The sequence below is a fragment of the Ascidia mentula genome, chromosome 3 (genome assembly GCF_947561715.1).
Source record: "Ascidia mentula chromosome 3, kaAscMent1.1, whole genome shotgun sequence".
Lineage (NCBI taxonomy): Eukaryota > Metazoa > Chordata > Ascidiacea > Phlebobranchia > Ascidiidae > Ascidia > Ascidia mentula.
The window spans coordinates 22,526,774-22,554,539 of record NC_138568.1 but is presented as its reverse complement, the minus strand read 5'-3'; the positions used below and the strand labels follow the sequence as shown (position 1 = coordinate 22,554,539).

The 27,766-nt window shown below is 36.8% G+C and overlaps 3 protein-coding genes across 5 annotated transcripts; 1 reads left to right on the top strand and 2 right to left on the bottom strand.

The window, feature by feature from the left end:
- The first annotated feature begins 1,613 nt into the window (after nt 1–1,613).
- Nucleotides 1,614–3,816, top strand: LOC145894877 (uncharacterized). Its single transcript, XM_082983544.1, has 5 exons — nt 1,614–1,803; nt 1,860–2,019; nt 2,093–2,166; nt 2,226–2,347; nt 2,405–3,816. Exons 1-5 carry the CDS (start codon nt 1,668–1,670, stop codon nt 2,708–2,710), a joined length of 798 nt encoding a protein of 265 aa, XP_082839670.1. The 5' UTR covers nt 1,614–1,667; the 3' UTR covers nt 2,711–3,816.
- A 371-nt stretch (nt 3,817–4,187) lies between these two features.
- LOC145894307 (uncharacterized) lies at nt 4,188–10,455 on the bottom strand. The gene is made up of 12 exons (XM_082982851.1): nt 10,310–10,455; nt 9,696–9,788; nt 9,490–9,525; nt 7,678–9,311; nt 7,257–7,358; nt 7,015–7,080; nt 6,837–6,958; nt 6,243–6,416; nt 5,906–6,141; nt 5,501–5,530; nt 5,039–5,138; nt 4,188–4,767 (listed from the first exon to the last, which is right to left on the bottom strand). Exons 1-12 carry the CDS (start codon nt 10,374–10,376, stop codon nt 4,752–4,754), a joined length of 2,676 nt encoding a protein of 891 aa, XP_082838977.1. The 5' UTR covers nt 10,377–10,455; the 3' UTR covers nt 4,188–4,751.
- Nucleotides 10,456–11,067: 612 nt separating this feature from the next.
- On the bottom strand, nt 11,068–17,588 carry LOC145894165 (uncharacterized). Of its 3 annotated transcripts, XM_082982644.1 has the most exons (11): nt 17,341–17,588; nt 16,688–16,868; nt 16,358–16,438; nt 15,920–16,059; nt 15,711–15,860; nt 13,935–14,203; nt 13,468–13,717; nt 13,081–13,255; nt 12,952–13,016; nt 12,196–12,502; nt 11,068–11,707 (listed from the first exon to the last, which is right to left on the bottom strand). In XM_082982644.1, the coding sequence occupies exons 4-6, from the start codon at nt 16,021–16,023 to the stop codon at nt 13,990–13,992; spliced, it is 468 nt and encodes a 155-aa protein (XP_082838770.1). In that variant the 5' UTR covers nt 16,024–16,059; nt 16,358–16,438; nt 16,688–16,868; nt 17,341–17,588; the 3' UTR covers nt 11,068–11,707; nt 12,196–12,502; nt 12,952–13,016; nt 13,081–13,255; nt 13,468–13,717; nt 13,935–13,989. The 3 variants fall into 3 exon arrangements, with proteins under 3 accessions (XP_082838770.1, XP_082838768.1, XP_082838769.1); XM_082982642.1 differs by lacking the exon at nt 12,952–13,016; XM_082982643.1 differs by lacking the exons at nt 12,952–13,016; nt 17,341–17,588 and adding an exon at nt 16,928–17,039.
- Nucleotides 17,589–27,766: the final 10,178 nt, after the last annotated feature.

Below are 27,766 nucleotides of genomic sequence, written 5' to 3'. Positions count from 1 at the left end.
CCCTTGGTCAGTTCCGTAAGCCCTATATATTTTCTTTAGACCCCCTTGATCAGTTCCTTAAGCTCAATATATTTTCCTTAGACGCTCTTGATCAGTTCCTTAAGCTCAAAATATTTTCCTTAGACGCCCTTGGTCAGTTCCGTAAGCCCTATATATTTTCCTTAGACCCCCTTGATCAGTTCCTTAAGCTCAATATAATTTCCTTAGACGCTCTTGATCAGTTCCTTAAGCTCAATATATTTTCCTTAGACGCCCTTGGTCAGTTCTGTAAGCCCTATATATTTTCCTTAGACGCCCCTGGTCAGTTCCGTAAGCTCAATATATTTTCCTTAGACGCTCTTGGTCAGTTCCGTAAGCTCTATAGATTTTCCTTAGACGCCCTTGGTCAGTTCCGTAAGCCCTATATATTTTCCTTAGACGCCCTTGGTCAGTTCCGTAAGCTCAATATATTTTCCTTAGACGCTCTTGATCAGTTCCTTAAGCTCAAAATATATTCCTTAGACGCCCTTGGTCAGTTCCGTAAGCTCAATATATTTTCCTTAGACCCCCTTGATCAGTTCCTTAAGCTCAAAATATATTCCTTAGACGCCCTTGGTCAGTTCCGTAAGCTCAATATATTTTCCTTAGACGCTCTTGATCAGTTCCTTAAGCTCAAAATATATTCCTTAGACGCCCTTGGTCAGTTCCGTAAGCTCAATATATTTTCCTTAGACGCTCTTGATCAGTTCCTTAAGCTCAAAATATATTCCTTAGACGCCCTTGGTCAGTTCCGTAAGCTCAATATATTTTCCTTAGACCCCCTTGATCAGTTCCTTAAGCTCAATATATTTTCCTTAGACGCTCTTGATCAGTTCCTTAAGCTCAAAATATTTTCCTTAGACGCCCTTGGTCAGTTCCGTAAGCTCCATCTACTTTCCTTAGACGCCCTTGGTCAGTTCCGTAAGCTCAATATATTTTCCTTAGACGCTCTTGGTCAGTTCCTTAAGCTCAATATATTTTCCTTAGACGGCCTTGGCCAGTCCAGTTCTGTAAGCTCTACATATTTTCCTTAGACGCCATAGGTCAGTTCCGTAAGCACTATCTAGTTTCCTTAGACGTCCTTGGCCCGTTCCGTAAGCCTTGTGTATTTTCCTTACACGCCCTTAGCCAGTTCCGTAACCACTATGTATTTTCCTTAGACGGCCTTGGCCAGTTCCGTAAGCAGCGTGTATTTTCCTTAGACTATTTCCGTTCTTTAGCTCCGTAAATTAGTGTCTGTGAATTTCCTTAGGTTCCTTGGTTCCTTAGCTCCGTAAATTAGTGTGAGTTTCCTTAGATTCCTTAGGTTCCTTATTCCGTAAATTAGTGTTACCCCGATAATTTCAAGTCCTTAGTTTGTTAAACTTTGTTTGGGTTGATTGTTTTCTTGAATATTTGCTAGAAATTCAATGAAATATTGTAGTAGGCAACGATGCAATCATGCAAATAGCCTAGTTAGTTTTCCGCACTTTGAAGAACTTATGTTGATAGATTTTAGCTACATAATATGAATTTTTTCTTTTGAATTTATTAGAATTATTTTGATTAGAAATAATGCAAATGGGCTGACAAGCTGTGATTAATTTCATGTGGTTTTTAGAATTTGTGTGTTTAGGTTTTTTATTTCACGATTAGTTACAACTTTAACAATGAGCTTCAATGAACTAATAATACAAATGGTGCATGAATCTCCTTGTATTTATGATTCTCGAAGCAACTTACATAAAGACCCAAAGCTGAAAGAAGATGCTTGGCGAAACATTAGTCAGTGTAGTGGCCAGCCAGGTAATATAAACACACTAATACTGCTTTGAACAGCAAATAACAAGATGTTGTTGCAGTGGAAACTTGCATGAAACGGTGGAAAAGTTTAAGAGACCGATTTGCGAAAGAAAAACGGAAAATTGAGAATGCACAAAAGAGTGGGAATGTTAAAAACTTTTCACTGTGGGAACATTATGAACCACTGATATTTTTGCAGGATCATTTAAGACATAAAGTGTAAGTGATTTTGGTATAAGTTATTTTGTTTTAAAGTGTATTGCACTTTCAACAATTTTGTGCTTCATTGCAGGACTGTTGGGGACCTTTCCCGCTTTTCGTCTTCTGTGATTGATTTTACACAAGAAGAAACCGTGTCAGAAGATGGTATTTTCATTTATTTCTATCATTTTTACTCAAGATAAAGTTGTGGTTGTATTTTTCAGAAGCAATAACCCTTGGTGTTGTTGGTGAAGAATCGGATTCTGCCGCTTCATCAAGTGCTTCTGGTCCACTAACTTCCAGACAAGCCAAGAAACGAAAACGTTCTGATCAAATGGATATTCAGGTTGCTATATTTGGGTAAAAATGTGATTTCTGTTAGTTGTACCTTTGACTATTCCAGGAAAGCATTTCCGACATGCAACGCCAGAATATGGAAAACATTTCACAATTAACTGGACGACGAAATGATGAGTTCACACACTTCGGAAATTTTGTTGCATCCAGTTTGAGAAACATGCCACAAGCCAAAGCATACGAGTCTATTGCTGTGATTTCACAACATCTGGCATCTCAACGTTGGCGCCAATCGCACCACTGGTTTGAATCTCCTGGCCGCAAACGTCAAACAGGAAGTCTGAGAACAAATGTGACTGCTACACCTTGCCAACCGCAACCTTCCACTGAATCTGATGTGCAGAGCCCTTAATGGGCATGGTTTGATTGTTTCTAGTGCTTGTGTTTGGGCACGGGTATATTGTTGATATCCGCTGTATATGTCCTTGCATTTACTACATAGCAGATGAGGTTCCTTGTGCTCCAATATTTGCTTTTGACAAATTTTCCATGACATTGGTCCAGCATTACTCTCCGTGTAATGCGATCTGTTTTTTCACCCATATGTGAAAACAACAGTGACGGTGATGTTGTCAAACGATGCGATATGGATATGTTCGACTTGTGATGTTTCCTCGTCCATTGCTTCAATTCTTTCCTGACACCGAGAAACATTTGTTTCCCTTCAAGTTGAACAGATTCCAGTGATCTTGAAAGATCAGCTTTATGGAATCAAAACTGACTGGTGAAAATCCTGACTTCAACATTGAATTAATTAAAACTTTTCAAGATTGTCATCATGAATTTTTGATATAACTTGACGCATGAGATGGGACATTAAATGACATTTTGGAAACAACTAAAAATCAATTTTTACAGATGAATGTTTCAAACTGTTTGAATGTTTAATAAATAACGAAAAAGGTCAAGAGACATGAAAAATATTTGGTCAGACAGCAATGACTCCATGGCAATAATTAAGTTATGACTTATTGGCAGTAGGATAAAATATTTGATGTCAGTCGTTCTCTGCTGCGCGAAAAGAATTTTTGTAGATTAATTGAAAAAGATAAATTTTGAAAACAAAAATGAGTGAAGTGATTTAAGCTCTGAGATTTAATAAATTGTCCTGTACAAAAACTGTCCCTCTTTCTCTTGTATAAAATAATTTACGACTTTCACAAGTTGTGTGGACAAAAACACAGGGTAATAATATTTTGCATCACCATGTTTTGTGTGTCCAGCGGGTAGAGTGTTGTGTAAGGTAAGTTCTTTATGAAAGAAATCTTTTTTTCAAAGCAGTGCATGGTGTCTGTGGACAGCATAGGTTGTGGCGACTGAACTTCCCCCTGTTGTGTCTGCTTTTATCTTTTAGTGAGTTGGCTTTGGAGGAAGTCATAGAAAAAAAAATTAGTCATTTTATTATGCAGTAATATTACATGCAATGGCATACGCAGGTCCGTGCTTGGCAATCACTTTTTCAGTGGCTGATCCAGCTAAGCTGCATAGCCTGGGCTACCAAGCCTGCAAACCTCATGATCGCGATATGTTAGCTGTGATCGCCAAACAAGAACCTGCGCAGTGGGGCGATCCTGCCAATCATTGCATGTAATATTACTGTGTTATCTCATATGGTGGTAGAGATCCCCTACGTATGTGTGAAGGTTGCCTGGCAAGTTGTGCACTTGCACACCAGTGTACCTTGACCACAGTATACCCTGTGAACCACTGAGCTCCTGTAGCTCAGTTGGTAGAGCGTTGTGCCTGGTTAGCTCAGCGGCGTGAGTTCAAACCTTACCGGAAAATTATTTTTCAAATCTTGCTCCACATTGTTAGGAAAAAGTGGCTGATCCAGCTAGGCCGCATTGCCTGGGCTGCCAAGCCTGCAAACCTCATTTCATTATAATCATAGAAAAAAAAGGATGAAAGTTATAATTGATATAAACGTAGCGTTTAACGAGAATGTCTTATCTATATTTCATGTTAGAGGTTAAATTTCATAAATTTACAAATGTGTACCAAGGGCTAATCTTTAGTAAGGAAAAGGTGCCCTGATACATATCAGCAAAAACCTCCATTTGGCATCAAACAATTTATGCAGGCAGCCAAATTAGTTAAATCGTTTTAATAAATCGAATAGTTAATCAAAAATTATGTGCAAAGCAATCATTTAAAAAAATTCCAACACAAAATATGTAATGGAATGATGCAACACACTGCATAGTTTCAGGAAAAACATTGCACATGCAAAAATAATTTTCAATGCACAAGAAATCATTTCAAGTTTCGTTGAAAAGACAATTGAGCCGTTTTCCTCACAGCTTTTGCCATGCATGAATGGTGTAAAAATACCAACAAAATGAAATGAGAATGCATCCATTCCATGATTAGACAATGCAGTCATTCTTCATGAGTCAATTTGCTTTGTCCCTGCACATACACAAATTATTACCACCAAAAATTTCCACTATGTTCCAGGGTCTGTTATAATATATATGATACACCGAAGCTCCAGGAAACTGAAAGAAGAAAGGGTGCCACAGACTCAACTTATTTGCAATGCAATTTTGTTTGGTTTATTATTTGAGTTTTGAAATACACAAAAATGAACAAACAAAGTGCTCCAAGACCTCATCTGTCCCTACTTAAGTTTACCTGTAATAAATCATGCTTTGAAAAACAATATCCATGAAAAATTTACCTTGGGAGGTTTATGACAACGACGTCACGAACACCAAAAAAATTTCCATTCGAGACTGAAGTGTCTTGAAGGGTTATGTGCTGGCTCAGATGTCCTTGACCTAAAACAGGGTTTGACAATGGGAATGCACATTATATTATTTTTGTATTTAATTTCATGACACACAATCTTCTATTATGTAACCACTGGTATTTCAAAACAACACATAACAATTATAAACTTTGGGACAAAACCTGCTGGTTTTGTACCCTTTAAAAATTACGGTTAATGATCTTGATAACGTGAGGGAATTTACACGAAACAATAGGCATTTGTTTTTAAAACAATGAACAGAATAATTAAAGGAATTTGAAGACCGACACAATAATTAAATGTAGCGTACGGAGTCAGACACTAGATTTCTTTAATCGAAAAATGTGGAACTTCCTCAGAACATTGCATTTGTAACTCCGTAAAACAAACCTGAACTTGTTGGTTGCTGTTTTGGTGACTCTGTTAATAAAAACTTTGGTTACATTTGTAATTTTGGTATCAGTGGCATAATGCAGTGGTTGTAACTTTCTCACGCTTATTAAGTTTCAACCTGTTTGTAACACACCAGTCATCTTTTTACCAGCATGATTTATTTATTTACAGTTGTTATTCCCAAAAGATAGAATAATCCAATTTCCTGCATTTTATCCCCCAAATGGTTTTAATTGTTATGTGACAGCCTATAAAAACTTTTTTTCATGATACATGGTTTCAAGAACCTCTGGCCTAATGTATTCTACAAATTATTTTGGTAAAGTCTCACTGAGCATTTTATAATTGTTTTAACAACAGCCAAGTAGACCAGCATAAAAGAACCCCTATTATACAACATACCAAGACTACTTTTTGTGACATAAATGCTTGTTTTTGCAATAATATCTTCCCTGGTGGTTGAGGAAATGTTGAGTTGGAACTTTCCGTTGCCGTTCTTCCAGTTTTCTTTGCTGGTTAACTTAAATGATGTCAAAACACTTGGGTTTTCCCATGCACCAATTATTAGCTGTCGTTCTGATGGATCAACTGTGACATCCCCTCCACTGATTTGTAGCAAGACATCTTGATGATTTGAACTATATAAATTTACAAAAAAGCACTTAATTGTTTGCTTGCGAACTTGACCTGAAGTCATATTCCAGAATGATGAAATAAAATTGTCTTAAATTTTACAAACCTCAAGTTAACAATCATTTCAAAAACAACATTAAGACTGGGAAGTTTCTTCGCAGAAAGGCGATCATCACATATATAAACATGTGCTAATATTTCAAACACATCTTCTTGTTCTTGGTAGGGTTGAATGGCAATTATGATCTCTTTTGATTTTGGTAAGTCTACATTTGGATTCCTGAACAAGAAGTGACAAAAAGGCAAAAGTTTCAATAAAAAGAATATACGCAATATAAAAAATAAAAATCAAATCAAATCATGTTTATTTTGTGAAAAAAAGGCAACTACGCGTATGAACAATATAAAAGAAAATGAAATGGCATGGGCATCGATAAAACCATAAAGGTTATCGAGTCAGGCGCCAATATATAGAAAGTATTTTATGAATTTGAAGTTGAAAGACAGCCAACAATAAATGGAAAATAACAAAGATTCTTTAAAATTTAAAACAACATTGTTCTATCCATTACTATGTGCTCATGTCATTGTAGTTAGAAGTAACCATGAACTGCATGGTTGACTTTGATCAAAATAAATAAAGCCAGAAAAGTGCATTTTTGACATGTTTGCTATGATTTTACATTTTTATCATACTTACATATTTCTTTCCACAATTCCACAGCCTTCAAACTTCTCAGATTCTTCAGGTTGCAAAATGTTGTGAAGTTTTTGAGCTTCCCGACCACCGGCAAGATTGTTGCTTAACTCGATTAAATTTGTCTGTGAGAACAAGATGGATACAAAATTTTAACAGAATCCATACAACCATGACTTACTACAGAGTTGAACCATGGTTCCTGAGCATCAGCATTTGTCATGTTGTACACTTCAACATCAAAAGCCTTCAAATTACAAAACAGTGCTGTTTTAACTTCAATGATTTGCCAAAAACTTTGACAAAGTAAAGCTTTTATTTTAACTAATATTGCAAATACACAAACCTAATTAATAATGTTGGAAAGGAGACAAAAAATAAATCCAAAAACAAAAGTTTGCCAACAGCACACAAAAATTATACCTGGAAACTTTGCATTTCAGGCAGTCTATGTTTAGCAAGAAATTCTTTGCTGAGAAAGATTTTGTGTTCAGGATGAGGCCAGTGGCATGAAATTGAGATCATCTTAAAACAAAACGAGCGTTTGCCCAAATAATAATAGGTCACATTTTAGGTTTGTCGCAAAAACTATAGTTTAATTATGAACACCAACTGATCTACCTATTTTTGTTCTATATATATAGGGCTTTCTGGTTGGGTTATTTTATCAATAACTCTTTTGTGTCAGGCATAAAATATACAACCTTGACGGTTACAATTGTTGTTATAAAAACATTTAAATCCATATTGAGGTTTGTTTCAAAATTGGAACCAGAATTTAACAAAAGTAATTAATTTTGAAGGAAACAGAGGAATTCTATTTCTTTATCTTAAAAATAAAAACCTTTAAATTCTTTTCCTTGATGGACTTTTGGAACATTTCAAAGGAATTTCCATTAAAACATCCAGAAATCCTTTTAATACTCATTCCAAATTGATTCATGACATGAAAGAGATTACAAATATCGTGGGGGTAAAGAGAGACATCTTCAACATTAATAAAAACAGGGAATTTGGAAAGAATTACGTTCTGAAGTTCTTCATTTTGCACCTTACATACATATCTGCATGCAACAAAAATGTTTGGAAAGAAAGAATACAAAATCGCCTTTTTGTCAGAGAAACAGATATTTTCTTCATTGGACAGAATCAGTTCTTTGCAAATAGCATCATTGACCAAACTGTACAGAAATGTGAGAATTGTTTGATGTTTTGCAAAAGACTCCATGTACATTGCTATAGTTATTTGAAACTCTTCAGTTGACTGACAAAAAAACAGTAAAAAAACGGCTGCAAAAAAATCTCGCCACATGCAGTGGGTAAAGTGACTAATCCTTTCGCAGTTCAAAAAACTGAGTTGAAAATCAGAAGAAATTGTAATTGATGATTGAAGAAATGGAGACTGGATTACTCCTGCTTGTTGAAGATCTTTTTCATTAAAGCTGTGTTGGTGTTTTTCAAGACCTTGCCAGGCCAGGGTTGCAATGGCTTTCATTTCTTTCTTGAAACTACGAGAAAATCCAAACTGCACCGAGCAGAATCGTGACAAGATATCAGCCATAGAAACAACATCTGTATCACAATTTGTGGACATCAATAAGTTATGGATTAAAATACAGTAAAATGGATTGTAGCAATATGCAGACATCTTGGGATTTTGCTGCAGTTTGACTTCAACATCCTCTATTTTGTTTCCACAAATCTGCATGCCAACTTCATCTTGAGATTTTTTACTAAACCCACAAATTTCCATGATAATATGTGGCCTCTTTTCCGGAGGAAGTTCAAAAAGTTGCTCTTTCTGGGAAGTTAAGATCTTTTTTGCCAAATTTAGTATGTTTCCAATGATTATATTGTATATAATGAACATTGGGTGGTGCTTCTCTTTGACCAACACCCTGGCACAAATCGTTTTAAACATCTCTACATTTGCTTCATCAAAACCATCCAAGATTATCAATACATTGGGATCTGTGTTAATTACTTCAAATAATAGAGATTTGTGTGCAGTTGAGAGATTTCTTTGGGGGAGAGAATGGAAAAGTAAAAGTGAGATCAGATCATATTTCTGTGTGAAGTCGATGGATCTTATTGGAATGTAAAATATGAATGTGGTTTTTGGAAGAATAGTTTTGTCAAGAACTTGTTGAAGAAACACTTTAGTAAAAGTTGATTTGCCAATTCCTGGTTGACCAAAAACACCAATAATATTACTTCCCCCACATTGTTGTTCAATCTTTGTTTTGTTTCCAGTGGTTGCTTTTGTGCTGTTAATCTGACATGGTTGTTTAAACAGATCCTTCATTTTTACCTTATCATTTTCTCCAAACTTAACAATTTTGTCTTCTGATGATTGGAAATGAAATTTTAGTGCAGGCTCCACAACCCTAATTTCAACTTTGTTCTTGGTTTTTATGGAGTGATCAATGGTGGTGGCAATTTTCTTGGCTTTCTCCAATAGATCTTTTCTAATTTTGCCTAAATATTAATCTCCAATTAAACAGTGGCCAATTTGTTACCAGTGTTGGACTTAAATATTTACAAAATGTAAATTTTAATTTTTGCCACACAATGGCGTTTAATTCACTGAATAGGTTGAATGTGAGTTTGCACATGAAAAGAAAGTTTATACACTTTACAATAATACATAGATCACCTGTGTCAAAAACTATTTTCCTTTTGGCAGATTCACCTTTTTTATAAAAAAACAAAGAATTAGAAATCTTTCTATGGCAAATACATGGGGAAAACATATTACTCTTTTTATTAGGAATTTTCTTGTGAGTTTAATTACATTATTTTACAAACTTTTACTCAACAAATCAACATTTATTATTCAGTTTCTAATGGAAAGGTTTTTACCTTTGGTAATTTCACTGGTCTGAACAACTCTATCCTTCATGCTTACACTCACAATGAGATTTGTTGCCTTCACTTTAACTGACTTTGTAACATCTGGAAAATTGTACAGCAACTAAGAGTAATATCAGTTGGAAAAACTATATCAGAGAAAATTACACAGACACCAAAATCACCCACGGTTAATTTTATTCCCAACAGTAATGTCTATTTGCAAAGCAGTTATTGTATAATCAAATTTTACCAAAATGCTACCAGTTTTTAAATTAAAAACAGTAAATTATATAATGTTTTTGTTGCTGCCAGGCATATTGTAACTTAATAATCTGTTCTTCTGGCAAAGATAAAACGTAACTTTATTCACCGACGTTTCGCCTGTTATTCAACAAGGCCTCCTCAAGGTAATGGTACAGTGCAGCACACAACTAACGCCAAAAAACGTGCCAACACGAAAAAGGGGGGTTATTACCTTGAGGAAGCCTTGTTGAATAACAGGCGAAACGTCGGTGAATAAAGTTACGTTTTATCTTTGCCAGAAGAACAGATTATTAAGTTACAGTAAATTATTTTTGACGTTTCAAAGAAATTTAGTCTGGATAGTTTAGTGAGATCAGTACCAGTGGAAGTGGAAGGCTCAATATTTTTCTTGCCCAGATTGCTGTCAATGGATTTGTCCTCGTCCATGCTAATTACTTAGTGTCTTCCAACTGGCATGAATTGAACAGTTTCCTGCTATGATTTCAACAAGACACATCTTACAATAGTTCCTCCTTAGAAGAAAAACAAAGAAGAAATTTGGTCACCAATACCTGGGTTCCAGTTCAATGAACCACAACAACTACATTCATTTCGTTCAATTGTGTGACATTAACTTCAGGAAATTTTGAATTCATTTTCTTGCTATCAAATAAGGACCTCAAACAATTTGTTTCTTATTAATATTAATTTCGCGCCAGTCTGTTGTTATGGTTACAATCAGCCATTTCTATTTCTAACAAAATAAAGTCCCGACTGGGAATTACCCTTTTCGTATCTAACCTGTCATGATGGTAAAATGTCCTTTTCTGGGTTGATCATTTTGCTAAACTGCCTTGACGTTAAAATTAAACTTTACTAACAACGTTTATGATGTCTTCTGGTCAATTTAGAAGTCACAACAACACCTTAATCCATTGAAGAACGAAGCAATCTGTCTACCCTGCGTTGAAATGGTCACAAGATCATCAGACCGTTACCTGTAACGTTGCAACTTAGGTTTGGGTCTACATGTTCATCATGGATGTAATGTCGAATACACTTCATATCATCGTGTCTGATGCTCGATTCCCAGATCCGGTGCCAACGGAAAGTAAATGAAAGCACAATTGACAGAATATACACTGAACATATCGTGATATTTACAAACTACCCGTGAATGCCAAAATGTATCAATCTTGCCCACACAACCTGCATCATATGAAACATGAAACTGGTCATGTTCCACGTTCCCATTTCATCACAAAACTTATCACAAACACATTTGTTTTTCACAAGAGTACAAAAAGTCGAGCAAGGTGAAGAAAATAATAATAATATAAGAACACAGTGTTGACATTAAAACAAGTCAGATCATTCGCCCAATTGAAATAAGTTCAAATGAAACGAAGGCAGCGAATGTGGAAGTCAATAAAATCAGCTCAAAACAAAAATTATTATATTCTTTGCTAAGTTATGCTATCTTGTACAAATCCTATTAAAATCTCAAGTTGAACCCAAGGTAAATTCTGTTCAATTTCATGAATCCTTGAAACTCCAAAGTACAATTTACGTAGCTTGCATAACTTCCAAGTCGGCGAACAAACAAAACTTTTCCACTAACAACAAATATCAACATGTTGGTTCAAAGTTCATTCATCCGTGAAGTCGCTTTCTTCACTTCCATCCTGGCCGCTCTCATCTGTGTCGTCACTCGTCAACAGCGCCATCAAGTGACCAAACCGTGTTTCTGTGTCTTGCCGCTTTAACACCTCGGAAACCTGAGCAACATAAGATTGTGACAGGCAAGTGCATTTTTTGCTCAAAATGTAGTATATTTAGTATAACATATCGCCAACTCGCACACCATAATATATTGAACTATTTTAGTGTTTCAAACGTCACAAAACGTGTAACAGTCGCTTCATTTTGTGAACATAATCCACATTGTGAACGCAGCACAAACAATAATGATCAGTTTGTGAGTCAGTGAGCTACATACATGGCCACTTTTCAACATGTCCCATCAGTGCAGCTTTGCACTGACCATATGACAGTCCTGCCTGCAAAGGTTAGGCAAAGTCATCCACATTGTGAACGTAGTCGTACCGTCACCACAAAGCTGCACTGATGGGTCCTTACAAGTTGGAAAAGTGGGATTGTCTGCAGCTCACTTAAAAATCACAATGTTGGTGTCCTGGAATCTAATCAACGTCTTTAATTTACAGAAATTCTATTTCTGTCGGGAGAACTCAGGTTCGCAACCAACCTGTGGAGTCTTCCACCAAGTTTCTTTGATATCTTCCCGGATCTATTTTTCCACTTCACTCTCCTCCCTTTCCTCCACATCCCATCTTCATCATCACTCTTCTTCCTCTTCTTATGCTCTTCCTCAATAATCTCCATCATATCTTCTTCTGTCACTGTGTTCTCATCACTTGCAACATCATCTTCCTTTTCACCACCAGATTTCACAGGAGCTTCTTCCTCTCGGTATCAATATCATAGAACTCGTCATCTTCTGTCAATCCTTCATCATCATCATGAGCATCTTCTGTAGGAGCAGGATCATTAACCTGAATTCCAACATGATTTAATGTTGTAATTTATTGCTTGGGCAGAAATAACATATTTTTAGTTCCTTGCTTAATGAAAGAAATCATTAGGTTTTATGAAGCTGTTGTATAACAAAGTAAATTGAAGGGGAAGTGAATACATTTCACCTTCTCCCAACCTCCTCATGTGAAAATATAGGAGCAATTGAGCTAACAGCATTTAAACTGACAGTTCAACATTTCTTAAAGAAGTTGAAAGACAGTGGTTGTTAACTTTTTTATCTCATTCCCCACTTTCAGTTTAAACACCATCCTTACTAGTATTTAAATTTGTTAGCTGAGAATTTAATTATGCATGCTTGCTATATTCGTTATATTTGTTTGACTTTTTCAGCTGCATTGCGTGACCAATTGCCAACATAATATTTCTTTTCCAACCACTTTTGTATATTTCAGTGCCGACTAATTACCCGCATACAACCCGATAATTTCCAACTGGTCAAGAACTTTAAATGACTTTTACCAAATAGTAGAGCTGAAAACAAAAGAAATCCTATTTTAATTTTAATCCGGCAAAAACAAGAAAAATCCAAACTCACATGGGAAGGGGACAACGTTACTTTCTCAATTTTTGACTTTTTCTTTTTATCCACTTTACCACCGACTTCACTGATTCGAGAATTTTCCTCATCAACTTTAAGGTCGACTGGTTTGACATGAATGAATCCTCAGACTGAACTGGGTTTGTTTCTTCTGAGTAATTTTCTTTTCATCCTGAATACAAACATGGGTCACTGTCAATAATTTAGCATATTTATATATAACAACACCTGATAAAAAATATATAAAATATAACATAAAAAAATAACAATTAACAAAAAAACTATGAGAAAAGTTGGTTAATTGCAGAGTTAAAACATTCCTGTGTTTTGTGCTCTGGCTCTGCACAATTTTTATTGGGAAAACAGAACAAAAAGTTCCATTACATTTTAGTCACTCTTGTTCATCTTGGGTTGTTTGGGAGATTTTGTGTCATTTCTTCGTTTCTTCAAATTAACCAACTTTTTCTGGGGACTGTTGAAACTTTCAGGGACAGGACGACTTCGAATCGGAGTAAGATGTTTCACATTGGTTGGCTTGGTAACTATCGCCGGTAGCAACATAGCATGTGCTGGGAGGGCGACAACGTATAACAACATTTGTTTTGTAACATGGATGATTGTTGCGCAGAAGAGACTGCAACACATACGAAATTACTGACATTTGCAGAATTATTTTTATCTTGAAAGTAAGATAAACAACAAAAAGAAGTTATATATACAAAGATAAAACAAATACTTTTATGGTTTCCAGAAGAATTAAGTATCCATACCTCATTTTTTGATTTGCACTTTTAATCAGAATTGATTTAAGAAATTTTAGTTTACATCAAATTGAACATATATCTTCCAACCTGTAGGCAACGGATTCAGTGAGGGATGCAAACCTCCTACTATCTCCTCATGGAGTCAGATCATCGGATCTTGCTGCTTCCTCTTCTCCTCCTGCTGAAGAGCAATCAGCCATCCTGGAAGTTTGGTGCTCTCTACATGGAGCAAGTTAGGAGCTTTGGTCCCTTCTCCTGCATCCGGACATAATAATGGTGAAGGATTTGGAAGTTTTCCAGAGATGTTCGAAGAGATGCTGTGACCTTCCATTTGAGCAAGACTCAATGTGAGGAGACTGGTGAAAGTTATTGCAGAATTTTAAGGTTTATTTCCCCACAAATTACGACACATATATAATGAGGTAAAATATATTCAAACGATTTAAGGGTTTATAAAATTTGTTCAGCCCATTTGTGGAGTGCACGAAGTACAGACTTGTTGATGATACATAAACACACAAAACAGAGTTCTGGGCGAAAGCATTCAAACAATGCAAGTTTTGCACTAAAAACTTAAATGTAACTCAGTACTACAGTTCTACATAAGTGAAGGGGTCAATTTATTAAACTTTTAGACCTTTGACACTAACACCATAGGCGTCGATTTTTTCAGTTTCCAGGTTAGGCCAAGCAAAATCATTACTCGGGCCATAGTTTCTGAGACGCATTAGTAATGGACTGGTCCTGCGAGTGCCGAGTTAATTTACGGGCTTAGTGCTTTTTAGTGTTGGACCGAATCGTCTAAATTTGGTTCGGCTAAAAATTGTTTTACGTTATCGCCAGATCGTCAAAAACCTATTCGTGTTTTGGTTTTAAGGTTGTCTTGGCCGTCGTTGGTAGTTTCCAAATGTATCTTGTACCGGGCGTGAGCAAAAAAATAATACTATCAAGCACTACAGACTCCCGTTTTCTAAAGATATGTTTTCAGCGACAGTAAATGCCAAAACTTACATTACGAAAATGTTACGTCACTGAACAATCATAAGGCGTCGTTTATTCCTCATTAGTTTTACCGTAGTTTGTAACATTGCGTGATACACAGAAAAGACACACTAGATACTATCATTTTTAATAGTGTTAAAAATTATCGCCGATTCGGCAAATGAATTCTGGGATCCGAAGCTGCGGTACATCACTTCAATGAATAAACCGTTCCAATCGGTGACGATTAGACAAAAACACGCCACAAATTTAAACAGTGAAACACAAAGCGAGCATTTAACTATCGCACGATGCGAGATAATGGTTGCCATTGCGGGTATATCAGCTAAAAGAACGACAAAGACCTTCCAAATCCAGGGTAGGCAGCCTAACCTGGGTATTTTGCAGGCCTTCTCTGGGAGATAGGAATCGACGCCTATGACTAACACAGTTGTATATTTTGCCAATCCATACTCTGGTACTGGTCATGCTGTTTTTATACATCTACATCTATTACAATACCTTTACATATTGGGGAAAAGCTTTCTAAACAACTTTAATCCTCAAACAGGCGTAACCATAGAAATCACACAACATTATACCTTACAAATATGAAAATATAAGTTTTTAATTTAAATAAAAAGGCCAAAGCTAGAATGCTGTTCTTCATAATGCTAGTAAACGTTTCTGATGATGAACCCTGTATGAGTTCGAAACGTTTACCAGCATTATCATGAACAGCATTCTAGCTTTGGCTTTTTATTTTAACTGCTTAACTCCAGATACTTTGTACCTTTTTTAATCATTGCAGTGGTTTTCTATTCCTCTGTATTTTTCTGACAAAATGTGCTTTTCCGATTTTAAGTAAGTTAAGTAATTTACTTGTCTTCGGGGACAGTGAATGTGAGTCTTGTTTGGTCGCAGACTGCTGACGAGATGGGGAGGAGATCGCTGAACTGGAACACACCACTTGTTGCCATGACAACAGCAATGTTGCGTGAAATTGGAATCAAGCCTTTGTTTCTCCCTTGTCTGAAAACAGGTTGAGATTTCCATAGAAAATAACTTTAAAGTTCAATTATCGTTTTCACTTCGACAATCTTGTGACAGGATCGCTGTCTTTGATCGGACGTTGACCGATCTGTAAAGCTTCGTTCAAAGTTGGGACAGAAAAACAGGAATTTGAAATGTTCATCGTTGCCTTGTTGTAACTGCCAAGATGTTCCAACTCCTAAATGAAAAAAATTGAGTTTAGTCAAAAGCAATTTTTGATTCCCGTCCTGCGAATTAATTTAAAATGAAATAAACACCAATTTAATAAAAATCCATAACAATTTGCAATGAAATAAACGTTTCTTTTTCAATAACACATTTAGTAGAACAAAATATTTCAGTGTAACACAGTAGTATTTAATGTCATGATCTGATGACTTAAAAAGTTAACAGAACCCTGAAAGTGCTTCCTGGACCACATTGTTCCATAAAACCCAAGTTAAAGAGCTCTACTTTCCATATACATCTGTACTTACTTTGAGTAAATCCTGTGAATCTCTAACTATTTATGTTAGCTTCGATGAATTCCGACACAGTAAATTCAATTGTGTGAGCATCTAAAATCAATCAGCATAAATTAAATGTATGTTGCAGAAGACAAAGAGATGTTGCATTGACAACGAATCTGGATTCTCACATATTTTTATATTTCAGAAGAAGTAGGCTATGTGGTATTTGCCACTGTGCATAGCTGTGGTGGTGTTAGCGTGAGATTATGATAACCACCATTAAAATGTGAAGCTTTATCGAACTTTGATCTGTGGAAGACTAAAATTCCCGACCAGGCAGCAAAATACTCAACACACACTGAACATGCTGCTTCATCTGGAGGTTCAAGTCATGTTTCTGCTTTTCAGTAAAGATGAAAGAATTTCCCTGTGGAATAATATGTTTGTCGGCTCAACTGGTTTGTTGGTAGTTTGGTTGTGAACGAACTTGAGATAATGCTTCACTGTGACTCTGTTATTGTTGAGTGTGGGTGGTTTCCTGTATCAACATATTGAGGTTTAAATAATGGGTTATCGTGAGAAATCAAATCATTTTACCGATTACATGTGCAAGGTACTTAATTTGAGCAACAAACAAGAATTGCATGGATTTTTTGCAAAGCAGAAGTTTTTTACTACAGGATCAGCCTGGCATTTTATCAGGAATATATATATTTCGCCCAATGGGCATCTTCAGTTCCTTACAGTAAACAAAAAGATACTGCTCTTTTTAGTGTGATTACGAAAGTATACAGTGATCGCTTGGCCTGCATCTGCAGTTTTGGTTAGATCCCAATTTTTAAATTTTTGAAGTCAGTTATGAGAGTTTGTATCTGATGACATTGCCACTAACTGTTAAGTCTTAAATATAAAACATAAAAAATGGTCGTAATGTGAAGGAAATAAAACCTTTCTTTCCACTACTTCACAGACTTTTATCGTTATATTACATATTATTTTGTAACACTTACTGCAAGAATGAAACTTGCTTGTGAAAGTTTCTTTCTTTTGTTTTGGGCTGAGGTTGGGGACCAGAGGGATGTTAGTTGACAAAAAAAAATCGCCAGTTAACAAAAGTTTGAACGCGCGTTACTCGGCCACCTTACGAGGTAGCGGCATGATTTTTTCACACGATACAGATTATAGGCTGAAGTTTGTAACGATACCAAAAATATTAAAAACAAACATATTCATATTCGGTTATGAATATGATTTGCGTATTATGACATAAGTCGCGAAAACAAGATTCGCTTCGCTAAATTTTAAAGCATAACATTCTACGCGCTAAACCCTTTCAAACGATGTCAAAACTTTTGAAAAACTCGCTGGGGCTTGCACAGAAAAATGAATTTATATTTTTGAAATATGAAAAAATATAGATTTTTCCCTAATAACTTTTTTTATCGTTATGGCCCAAGTTTCAATTTACAACCATACGAAAGCCCAAAAATCAAGCTTTCCAAAAATATTAAACATGTCTAAAAACACATTGAGCTGCCGCTGTACGAGCCGATTACACTTCAACCCTACACCTCCCACTGTAAACACGGTATAGGGGTGCTCTGGTGCATACTTTCGCCGATAAATGTTGCTACAAAGCGAGTCGCAAGCTTTTCTTTTGCACAAACGACCTTATACCATCCCACTATCGAATGAAATCAAAGTTGAATCAATTCAGTCAGAGATGCTATGCTAAATCCAACGATTACTTACTCAAACCCGACCGTCGCCCGCCGCTTTTTTTAAACCGCCAAATTTTGTAGTTCTAGTTAATTAAAAATTTATAAAAATATTTTTCCGATTTAATAAAGTTTAAAAGTTTAGTCGCCTCTGTGTTTGGTCTTTATACACATTAACAATAAACAATGCTCGAAAAAGAGTTCTTACCTTTGGCTGGGTACAAACATTCAACCAGTTTTCAATGATCGACTTCTCCATAGCTTGTTTCGTAATAATGTATGTCGTAGCTTCGCCGTTTGCAATTGGTTTCTCAATGAGAATGAATGACTTTCTGTTTGTCTTTGCTTATATTGAAGAATCTATAATTACCCGATTTGTGCCGATCAGAAAACACGCCGCCCGATCTTGAGCCTCGTAGCCCCCGATCTCTCTGACCGTCGCACGGCCTTGAGCCTCGCTGATTCCGATCACTCGTCTCGCCGACTTATCAGATACCCCCCGCCTAATAGGGTCCAGCATAAAAATAATGTTGCGAAAACAACTGATAGTAAGATTCTTTGTAGTAATGAACTATAAAAACAAATGTTGCAAACACAATTTTATAATATGAACATGTAATAATGTTAGTTTTCATACTAATCGGTCTGGTTGGAGTAAGTAATCGTTGGATTTAGCATAGCATCTCTGACTGAATTGATTCAACTTTGATTTCATTCGATAGTGGGATGGTATAAGGTTGTTTGTGCAAAAGAAAAGCTTGCGACTCGCTTTGTAGCGACATTTATCGGCGAAAGTACGTGACGCCCATACATATGGCTTGGCGGTTTAAAAAAGCGGCGGGCGACGGTCGGGTTTGAGTAAGTAATCGTTGGATTTAGCATAGCATCTTTGACTGAATTGATTCAACTTTGATTTCATTCGATAGTGGGATGGTATAAGGTGGTTTGTGCAAAAGAAAAGCTTGCGACTCGCTTTGTAGCAACATTTATCGGCGAAAGTACGTGACGCCCATACATATGGCTTGGCGGTTTAAAAAAGCGGCGGGCGACGGTCGGGTTTGAGTAAGTAATCGTTGGATTTAGCATAGAATTTCCGACTGAATTGATTCAACTTTGATTTCATTCGATAGTGGGATGGTATAAGGTTGTTTGTGCAAAAGCTTGCGTTTCGCTTTGTAGCAACATTTATCGGCGAAAGTATGCACCAGAGCACCCCTAAACCGTGTTTACAGTGGGGGGTGTAGGGTTGAAGTGTATTCGGCTCGTACAGCGGCAGCTCAATGTGTTTTTAGACATGTTTAATATTTTTGGAAAGCTTGATTTTTGAGATTTCGTATGGTTGTAAATTGAAACTTTGGCCATGCATAACGATAAAAAAAGTTATCAAGGAAAAATCGATATTTTTTCATGTTTCAAAAATATAAATTCATTTTTCTGCACAAGCCCCAGCGAGTTTTTCAAAAGTTTTGATATCGTTTGAAAGGGTTTAGCGCGTAGAATGTTATGCTTTAAAATTTAGCGAAGCGAATCTTGTTTTCGCGACTTATGTCATAATACGCATATGATATTAATAACCGAATATGAATACATTTTTTTCATGGCGCTACCTCGTAAGGTGACCGAGTAACCCGCGTTCAAAATTTTGTTAACTGGCGTTTTTTTTTTTGTCAACTAACATCCCTCTGATCAGGACGGACCAACAGGTTACGGCACTTTATAGTCCTTTATTGTTTTAGAACCAGGGCGGTCGTGGTCTGTAATTATTACTCTACCACGTTTAGTTTGACCTTTGTACGTGGGAACCCGGTCACGAATATGAACAGTTCCAATATTACAATTTTCATATTAATATACACTGTGTTCGCTACACTTGCCCCTTCGTGCGAAATGTTTCATTATCAATTTAAAACCACACCAAAGTTTTGGTAACAAAGGTAATTGTCGCAATCAATTCCAAAACCGACGCAACACACACAAAAATAAAATTGCTTGATGTATGTGGAATAAACGATCACAAGTTGCGTCGACGTTGTTATTGATTCCGAAGTTTGGTGTGGTCTCGCCAAAGGGTTTGTGAGCTCGTACAGTTCATGGTTCAAATTCTTGTGCTGAAAAATGAAAACAAAGAAAGAAGAGTATATTCACAAAAATAAGGCGTTTATGAAAATTGCGTGCTGCGTTAGAAAAAACAAAAAAAATTGAAATTATAGAGTACCACAATTCTATCTCATTAACAAATGCTTACATTTTCTCTTGGGTCGGTAAGAAAAAAATAAGTATATGTGTGTCAGAAAAGAACGACCTGCATGCGACTTAAAAATATGCGCGTATATAAAATAAGGGCTCAGCTGTTTATGGCCTTCAAAAAGTAATTGGCTCATATCTCGTATATGTAAAAAGTGTTCATCAGTCAGTATATATGTATAAAAAGAGCTGGCCTTGCAAAAGCAGTAAAAAAATGTAATAAGTCCGTTATCCAGTTTTGGAATAATGCTGTGGAAAAAGCAGGTCACGCCACACAGGTAGTGAACTTCCGATAATAATGGGCTTACGTGAGTTATTCGTCCTCTCGTAAAATACTTACGCTACAAGAAAATGTCATGAAAGAGTAGGCGAGGACTAAGTTTGTGGCACTAGTGTTGTAAAAAAAATGTTTGTTTCGGAAATAGCAGCAACAAATGTCATAAACATAAAAATGGTGGCTTAGTTCAAGTTAATTCATGTCACAAGAAATGTGGGCCAAAAAATTCATTCGCCAATAAAGTAAATTATCAGTTTCATGCTTCAACTAGCCATAACCCCTAACTAAAAACATGCAAGGATTTTTTCCTAAAGGGCAAAAAAATGTTGTAGTGTTGTGTGTGTATATCTGCGACCTTGCTCAGCGCTATTTGCGTCAGGCCCTTAACTGCGCCACCTCAGTGAGGGTTTTCTATAAGCAGACAAATGTTAGGCTAGGTTCCACAATTCACCATTAATTAACGTCAACACGTATGCCAAAAAAAATCAACTAATGTTTGGGTGACAAGATTTACGTCAAACTAAGGCTACATTTTTAACAGAAAATACAATATAGGGCAATAATATGATAACATAACCACAAAGGATAGGCGTATTACTTGTGTTCACAAAACTTAACAAAACATGCTATGCAGCAGTTCGGCTTGAAAAACGTATATAGAAAAAATGTATCGGTTACAGTACCGGGTCAGAGTAGGAGTGGTTGGCGAGATTTTCCATCGATGTAGCAGAGTTTCATGTCCATAGTCCATAGTAGAGGTGTTACAGGAAAATTGTTTCAAAAAAATTTTTTTTGAAAATTGATCAAAATTCCATATAATCCAACCTTGTTTGAAAAGTTCACAATCCTCGAATCCAATTTTTGTTGAAGTGAGTATTCCAATGGTGGAATTTTTGCGTCAGTCATAACGGCGTCAATGAATCAAAAATTTGCAATCTTCAGAAATCCAAAGTTTGTCCAAATTGTTGTGAAAAGAATCTGCACAGCACTCGAGTTTTCCAAGTTTAAAGTTCGTATTCCAACAAAAGAAGTCAATCAACAGTTCATTGTTTTTCAATAACAGACTTCTTGCGGTTACTTCTGCGTTACAGCAAATGAAAGCATAATTCCAAAGGTCTTGTACTTGCAGTTTTGCCTTGTCGTTGCTGAAGAACCATCACGAGGGGCAAACCAATGTTGCATTTAATGCGTGTTCTTATGTAAACTCCGTAATCCGACACCAATCAGGTAAACAATCTTGTATTAAGATGGCTGAAACGTACGGCAGCAGTCCAAATGAAACCACAAGTAGAAAATGGAATGGAATGAAATAATGATGCAAGCCAATATGGCCCATATAAAGCATGAACACAAGTCACAGGTGCCCGCTAGGCATGACAAGGCGGACCAACAGGTTACGGCACTTTATAGTCCTTTATTGTTTTAGAACCAGGGCGGTCGTGGTCTGTAATTATTACTGTACCACGTTTAGTTTGACCTTTGTACGTGGGAACCCGGTCACGAATATAAACAGTTCCAATATTACAATTTTCATGTTAATATACACTTGATTCAGTTGCTTGACACATTATACAAGTTGAGAAGCTGCCATCAACCATCTACTAAACTACGCTGAAGCACCATAGCTTGTTAACAGTATGCAAGACATCGCTTTTTAAAGGATTACTCGGCCACCTTACGAGGTAGCGGCATGATTTTTTCACACGATACAGATTATAGGCTAATCTTTCCAACAAAACCAAAATTATTGAAAAAATTGTTCGATTCGCTTCGCTAAATTTTAAAGCATAACATTCTACGCGCTAAACCCTTTCAAACGATATCAAAACTTTTGAAAAATTCGCTGGGCTTGTGCAGAAAAAAGAATTTATATTTTTGAAACATGAAAAAATATCGATTTTTCCTTGATAACTTTTTTATCGTTATGGCCCAAGTTTTAATTTACAACCATACGGAATCTCAAAAATCAAGCTTTCCAAAAATATTAAACATGTCTAAAAACACATTGAGCTGCCGCTGTACGAGCCGAATACACTTACCCTACACCCCTCATTGTAAACACGGTTTAGGGGTGCTCTGGTGCATACTTTCGCCGATAAATATTGCCACAAAGCGAGTCGCGAGCTTTTCTTTTGCACAAACAACCTTATACCATCCAGCTATCGAATGAAATCAAAGTTGAATCAATTCCGTCGGAGATGCTATGCTAAATCCAACGATTACTTACTCCAACCCGACCGTCGCCCGCCGCTCTTTTAAACCGTGTAGCGAACACAGTGTATATTAATATGAAAATTGTAATATTGGAACTGTTTTTTTCGTGACCGGGTTTCCACGTACAAAGGTCAAACTAAACGTGGTAGAGTAATAATTACAGACCTTTAAACAACGACCGCCCTGGCTCTAAAACAATAAAGGACTATAAAGTCCTGTAACCTGTTGGTTCGCCCTGACATGCCTAGCGGGCACTTGTGACTTGTGTTCATGCTTTATATGTGCCACATTGGCTTGCATGATTATTCCATTCCATTCCATTCTACTTGTGGTTTCATTTGGACTGCTGCGTACGTTTCAGCCATCTTAATACAAGATTGATTACCTGATTGGTGTCGGATTATGGAGTTTACAGAAGAACACGCATTAAAACGCAACATTGGTGACCCCGACGTGATCTTGTTATTTCAATAACTGGAGGTATCAAAAACCGTGAGTACAAAATCGTTCCTTATCTATTGAAGACAAATCTCACGAATTCAACAACCGAGGCAATAATTATACCTCTTGCAACAACTATTATCTTGAAGACGGCGATAACTCTTGAGCCTATAAACTCTTTGCAATATCGTTTTGAAACGTACGGTGATAAACAGCGTCCATCTTATCAATCTTCTTAAAGACAGATCTATTGTTTGGTTCGCTCTTTTGTTTGGATCTTTTGAGACACAGAATTCAACAACAATTTTTTCCCTTCGTTCCTTTGATTGTGGCATATCTGACTGACGACGACATTCAAACATATTTCTTGACAACTGTGGATGTTTCAACTTGGTGGACATTTCATCGTTTCTTGTTCGGATTTCTTGAGGACATTTTTACAACTTCTGAAGAACAATGTTTTGGATTATGGACTTGAACATTTCCCAAAATACTACTCGGATATGGACATGGAATTTTCACCTCGATGGAAGACCTCGCCTATCACTCCTACTCTGACCCGGTACTGTAACCGATACATTTTTTCTATATACGTTTTTCAAGCCAAACTGCTGCAAAGCATGTTTTGTTAAGTTTTGTGAACACAAGTAATACGCCTATCCTTTGTGGTTATGTTATCATATTATTGCCCTATATTGTATTTTCTGTTAAAAATGTAGCCTTAGTTTGACGTAAATCTTGTCACCAAAACATTAGTTGATTTTTTTTGGCATACGTGTTGACGTTAATTAATGGTGAATTGTGGAACCTAGCCTAACATTTGTCTGCTTATAGAAAACCCTCACTGAGGTGGCGCAGCTAAGGGCCTGACGCAAATAGCGCTGAGCAAGGTCGCAGATACACACACAACACTACAACATTTTTTTGCCCTTTAGGAAAAAATCCTTGCATGTTTTTAGTTAGGGGTTATGGCTAGTTGAAGCATGATACTGATAATTTACTTAATTCGCTCATGAAGTTTTTGACCCACATTTTTTGTGACATGAAATAACTTGAACTAAGCCATCATTTTTTATGTTTATGACATTTGTTGCTGCTTTTTCCAACACAAACATTCTTTTTACCACACTAGTGCCACAAACTTAGTCCTCGTCTACTCTTTCATGACATTTTCTTGTAGCGTAAATATTTTACGAGAGGACGAATAACTCACGTAAGCCCATTATTTTCGGAAGTTCACTACCTGTGTGGCGTGACGTGCTTTTACCACAGCATTATTCCAAAACTGGCATTGAGGATAACGGACTTATTAAATTTTTTTTTACTGCTTTTGCAAGGCCAGCATTTTTTACATATATACTGACTGATGAACACTTTTTACATATACGAGATATGAGCCAATTACTTTTTGAAGGCCATACAGCTGAGCCGTTATTTTATATATATACGCGCATTTTTAAGCCGCATGCGGGTCGTTCTTTTCTGAACACACACTTACACATACTTATTTTGTCTATCGACCCAAGAGAAAATGCAAGCATTTGTTGCGCAAGCTATAATGCGATGGAATTGTGGTACACTATAATTTCAAATCTAATTTTTTTTTAACGCAGCACGCAATTTTCATAAGCGCCTTGTTTTTGTGAATATACTCTTCTTTCTTTGTTTTTATTTTTCAGTACAACAAATTCGAACCTTGAACTGTACGAGCTCACGAACCCTGCGAGACCACACCAAACATCGGATTCAATAACAACGTCGACGCAACGTGTGATCGTTTATTCCACATACATCAAGCAATTTTATTTTTGTGTGTGTTGCGTCGGTTTTGGAATTGATTGCGACAATTACCTTTGTTACCAAAACTTTGGTGTGGTTTTAAATTGATAATGAAACATTTCGCACGAAGGGGCAAGTGTAGCGAATACAGTGTATATTAATATGAAAATTGTAATATTGGAACTGTTTATATTCGTGACCGGGTTTCCACGTACAAAGGTCAAACTAAACGTGGTAGAGTAATAATTACAGACCTTTAAACAACGACCGCCCTGGCTCTAAAACAATAAAGGACTATAAAGTCCTGTAACCTGTTGGTCCGCCCTGACATGCCTAGCGGGCACTTGTGACTTGTGTTCATGCTTTATATGGGCCACATTGGCTTGCATGATTATTCCATTCTACTTGTGGTTTCATTTGGACTGCTGCGTACGTTTCAGCCATCTTAATACAAGATTGATTACCTGATTGGTGTCGGATTACGGAGTTTACAGAAGAACACGCATTAAAACGCAACAACCGCCAAGCCATATGTATGTGCGTCACGTACTTTCGCCGATAAATGTTGCTACAAAGCGAGTCCGAGATTTTCTTTTGCACAAACAACCTTATGCCATCCCACTAGCGTTTTTTTTTTTATTGACACAGCTGCGGAAAATTATGTTTAAATGTTTTTTGAAGTTTGAACTGCTTCCTCATCTCTGTAATTTGATTCTAATCCAAAAGAAACCAATTTTTGAGTAAATGCCTGTTGTACCCTGTAAAATGTGGCAAATTTGCAAAATTATTCTGCCAGAATAAGGGTGGTCTTTGTCGCCACTCGGCGAAAAACAAAACAACATATTTGTTCAAGCGTAACTGATATATTTACCCGAAACATGAAAAAATTACCGACTATGTTTAAGTTAATTTTGCTACAAGAAGGTTGTTACTGGGGTGATTCCAAATGAAAGATGCTTTCGCTAGTGAAGCGTACCAATTGAATTCTGGTCGGCTTGCTGCTGTAACTGAAGCTAAAGTCTGCTTGCGTGTTCTTGCTGTAGGCTACTGAATTTAAAACTCCGTGGCAGACTTATTCATTAATCGAAACACACGTTTGCAAGTCAGGCGGCTTTAAGTTTAATTGTTCCAAGCGCGTTAGTGACGGAGCGAGTAACTTCTACCGCGTGCCAGTTGTTATAGTTAAGTGACCAAGACTGGTTGGGTGGCAAAGTGAAATGACAGAGAATGACAACGAACTGTGACAACTAATTTCAGCGTAAAGTGCGAACGGGTATTGACAACAATTTACAATGAAAAAAGGTCTGTCATCGAGCCGGATGCCAGAAGACTGTGCGATTTCTGTCGGAAATCCTAACACCGTCTGCAGCCTTCGGTCTGTCTGTGTTCCAAATATGTGAAGAATTAAGTAGGAAAACATGCGTGTTGCTACTGCAGCGTACCAATTGATTCCCGTTGGCTGCTACGACGGAGGCTAAGTCTGCTTGCGTGTTCTTGCTGTTAATACTAAATTCGACTCCGAGAGCAGACTTATTTATTAATTGAAAGACACGATTGCAATACCAGGTTTAGTTTAATTTGTTTCAAGCGCGTTTAACAAGAGTTTAACACGTGACTGAATTAACTATTAAAAAAACGTGCGCACGTTACAGCGCGATGGCGAGAATAACAACAGGGCCGAGAGAGTACGAGCGACTAAGAGAGCGAACGATTACTACGAGGGCGTTTTATAACAAAGAGTGAGGAAAACGTGGTTGTCCAGCGGGATATCAGCAGCTTGTTTTAAGCTCTTCAGGAAAGCTTAACACCGCCTGTGTCCTTTCCGTCTGGTGTTCCAGTGTTAGGTTTCTGAAAACACGCGGAGTGGTCAGGAGTGGTCAGATTTAGGCCAGGGAAAACATGCGTGTTGCCACACTACACATGCTCCTTCCTTGTGAAGATTAATAGTTTCTCTACGAAATCCAATATCGTCTTGTCCTTAGGTTGTTACGCAGTGATTGAGTAGAATCGGTTGAATGTTTTGCCGGTCATCGTCTGTGTTTACTTCTTGGTTTTGCTGCCACGGTGTTTTTTTTTTCTGTGTACAAAAAAAAAACACTGGCAGTAAAATGCTCAAACAATCTAAAATATCAAACGTTTATGGGAATTGCGTGCTGCATGACAAATTAAAAATGTTATTAAAAACTAAAGTGAACCACAAATTCCATCACATTGAAGCGTGCGCAACAAATGCTTACATTTTCTCTTGGGTCGTCAAACAGCACGGGCAACGACCCGCATGCGACTTAATATGCGCGTACAAAAAATAATAAGGGCTCAGCTGGATGGCCGTCGAAAAGTAAATTGGCTTATCTCTTGTAAAGAAATCATCTGTACTCATTCTGGTACATGTGTGAACAAAGAGCTGGCCTTGCATTAGGCAACAACAAACGTAGTATAGGTATAACCAATTATCCTCAATACCAATTTTTGGAATAATGTCAAGTTTTAAGACACGTCACACTTAATACTTCCAAATTGGAGGTGATCTTCCTAAAAATAATGGACTTACAAGAGTTAGGCGTCCTCTCGTCAAATTGACGCTACAAGAAAATGTCAAAGGTAGACGAGGACTAAGTTTGTGGCACTAACATTTTTTTTTTTTTTTTAAACATTTTTTTTCGGATTAGACAGCAACAAAGACCATAAAACGTTAAAAGTGGTAATTTAGTTAAAGATAAATTCATGTCACAAAAATAGGGGCCAAAACTTAAAATCATACAT

Bases quoted from the DNA above. Each gene is read 5' to 3' on its own strand.
- LOC145894877 (XM_082983544.1), top strand. From the start codon at position 1,668: ATGAGCTTCAATGAACTAATAATACAAATGGTGCATGAATCTCCTTGT. The intron at 2,020-2,092 runs GTAAGTGATTTT...GCTTCATTGCAG, and splicing joins GATCATTTAAGACATAAAGT to GACTGTTGGGGACCTTTCCC. The intron at 2,348-2,404 runs GTTGCTATATTT...TGACTATTCCAG, and splicing joins CTGATCAAATGGATATTCAG to GAAAGCATTTCCGACATGCA.
- LOC145894307 (XM_082982851.1), bottom strand. From the start codon at position 10,376: ATGGACGAGGACAAATCCATTGACAGCAATCTGGGCAAGAAAAATATT. The intron at 7,081-7,256 runs GTATAATTTTTG...TGTAATTTGAAG, and splicing joins CTGAAATGCAAAGTTTCCAG to GCTTTTGATGTTGAAGTGTA. The intron at 5,139-5,500 runs GTTTGTTTTACG...ACCCTGTTTTAG, and splicing joins ACAGCAACCAACAAGTTCAG to GTCAAGGACATCTGAGCCAG.
- LOC145894165 (XM_082982644.1), bottom strand. From the start codon at position 16,023: ATGAACATTTCAAATTCCTGTTTTTCTGTCCCAACTTTGAACGAAGCT. The intron at 15,861-15,919 runs GTGAAAACGATA...ACCTGTTTTCAG, and splicing joins CCTGTCACAAGATTGTCGAA to ACAAGGGAGAAACAAAGGCT. The intron at 14,204-15,710 runs GTAAATTACTTA...AACTTTCACCAG, and splicing joins TTCACTGTCCCCGAAGACAA to TCTCCTCACATTGAGTCTTG.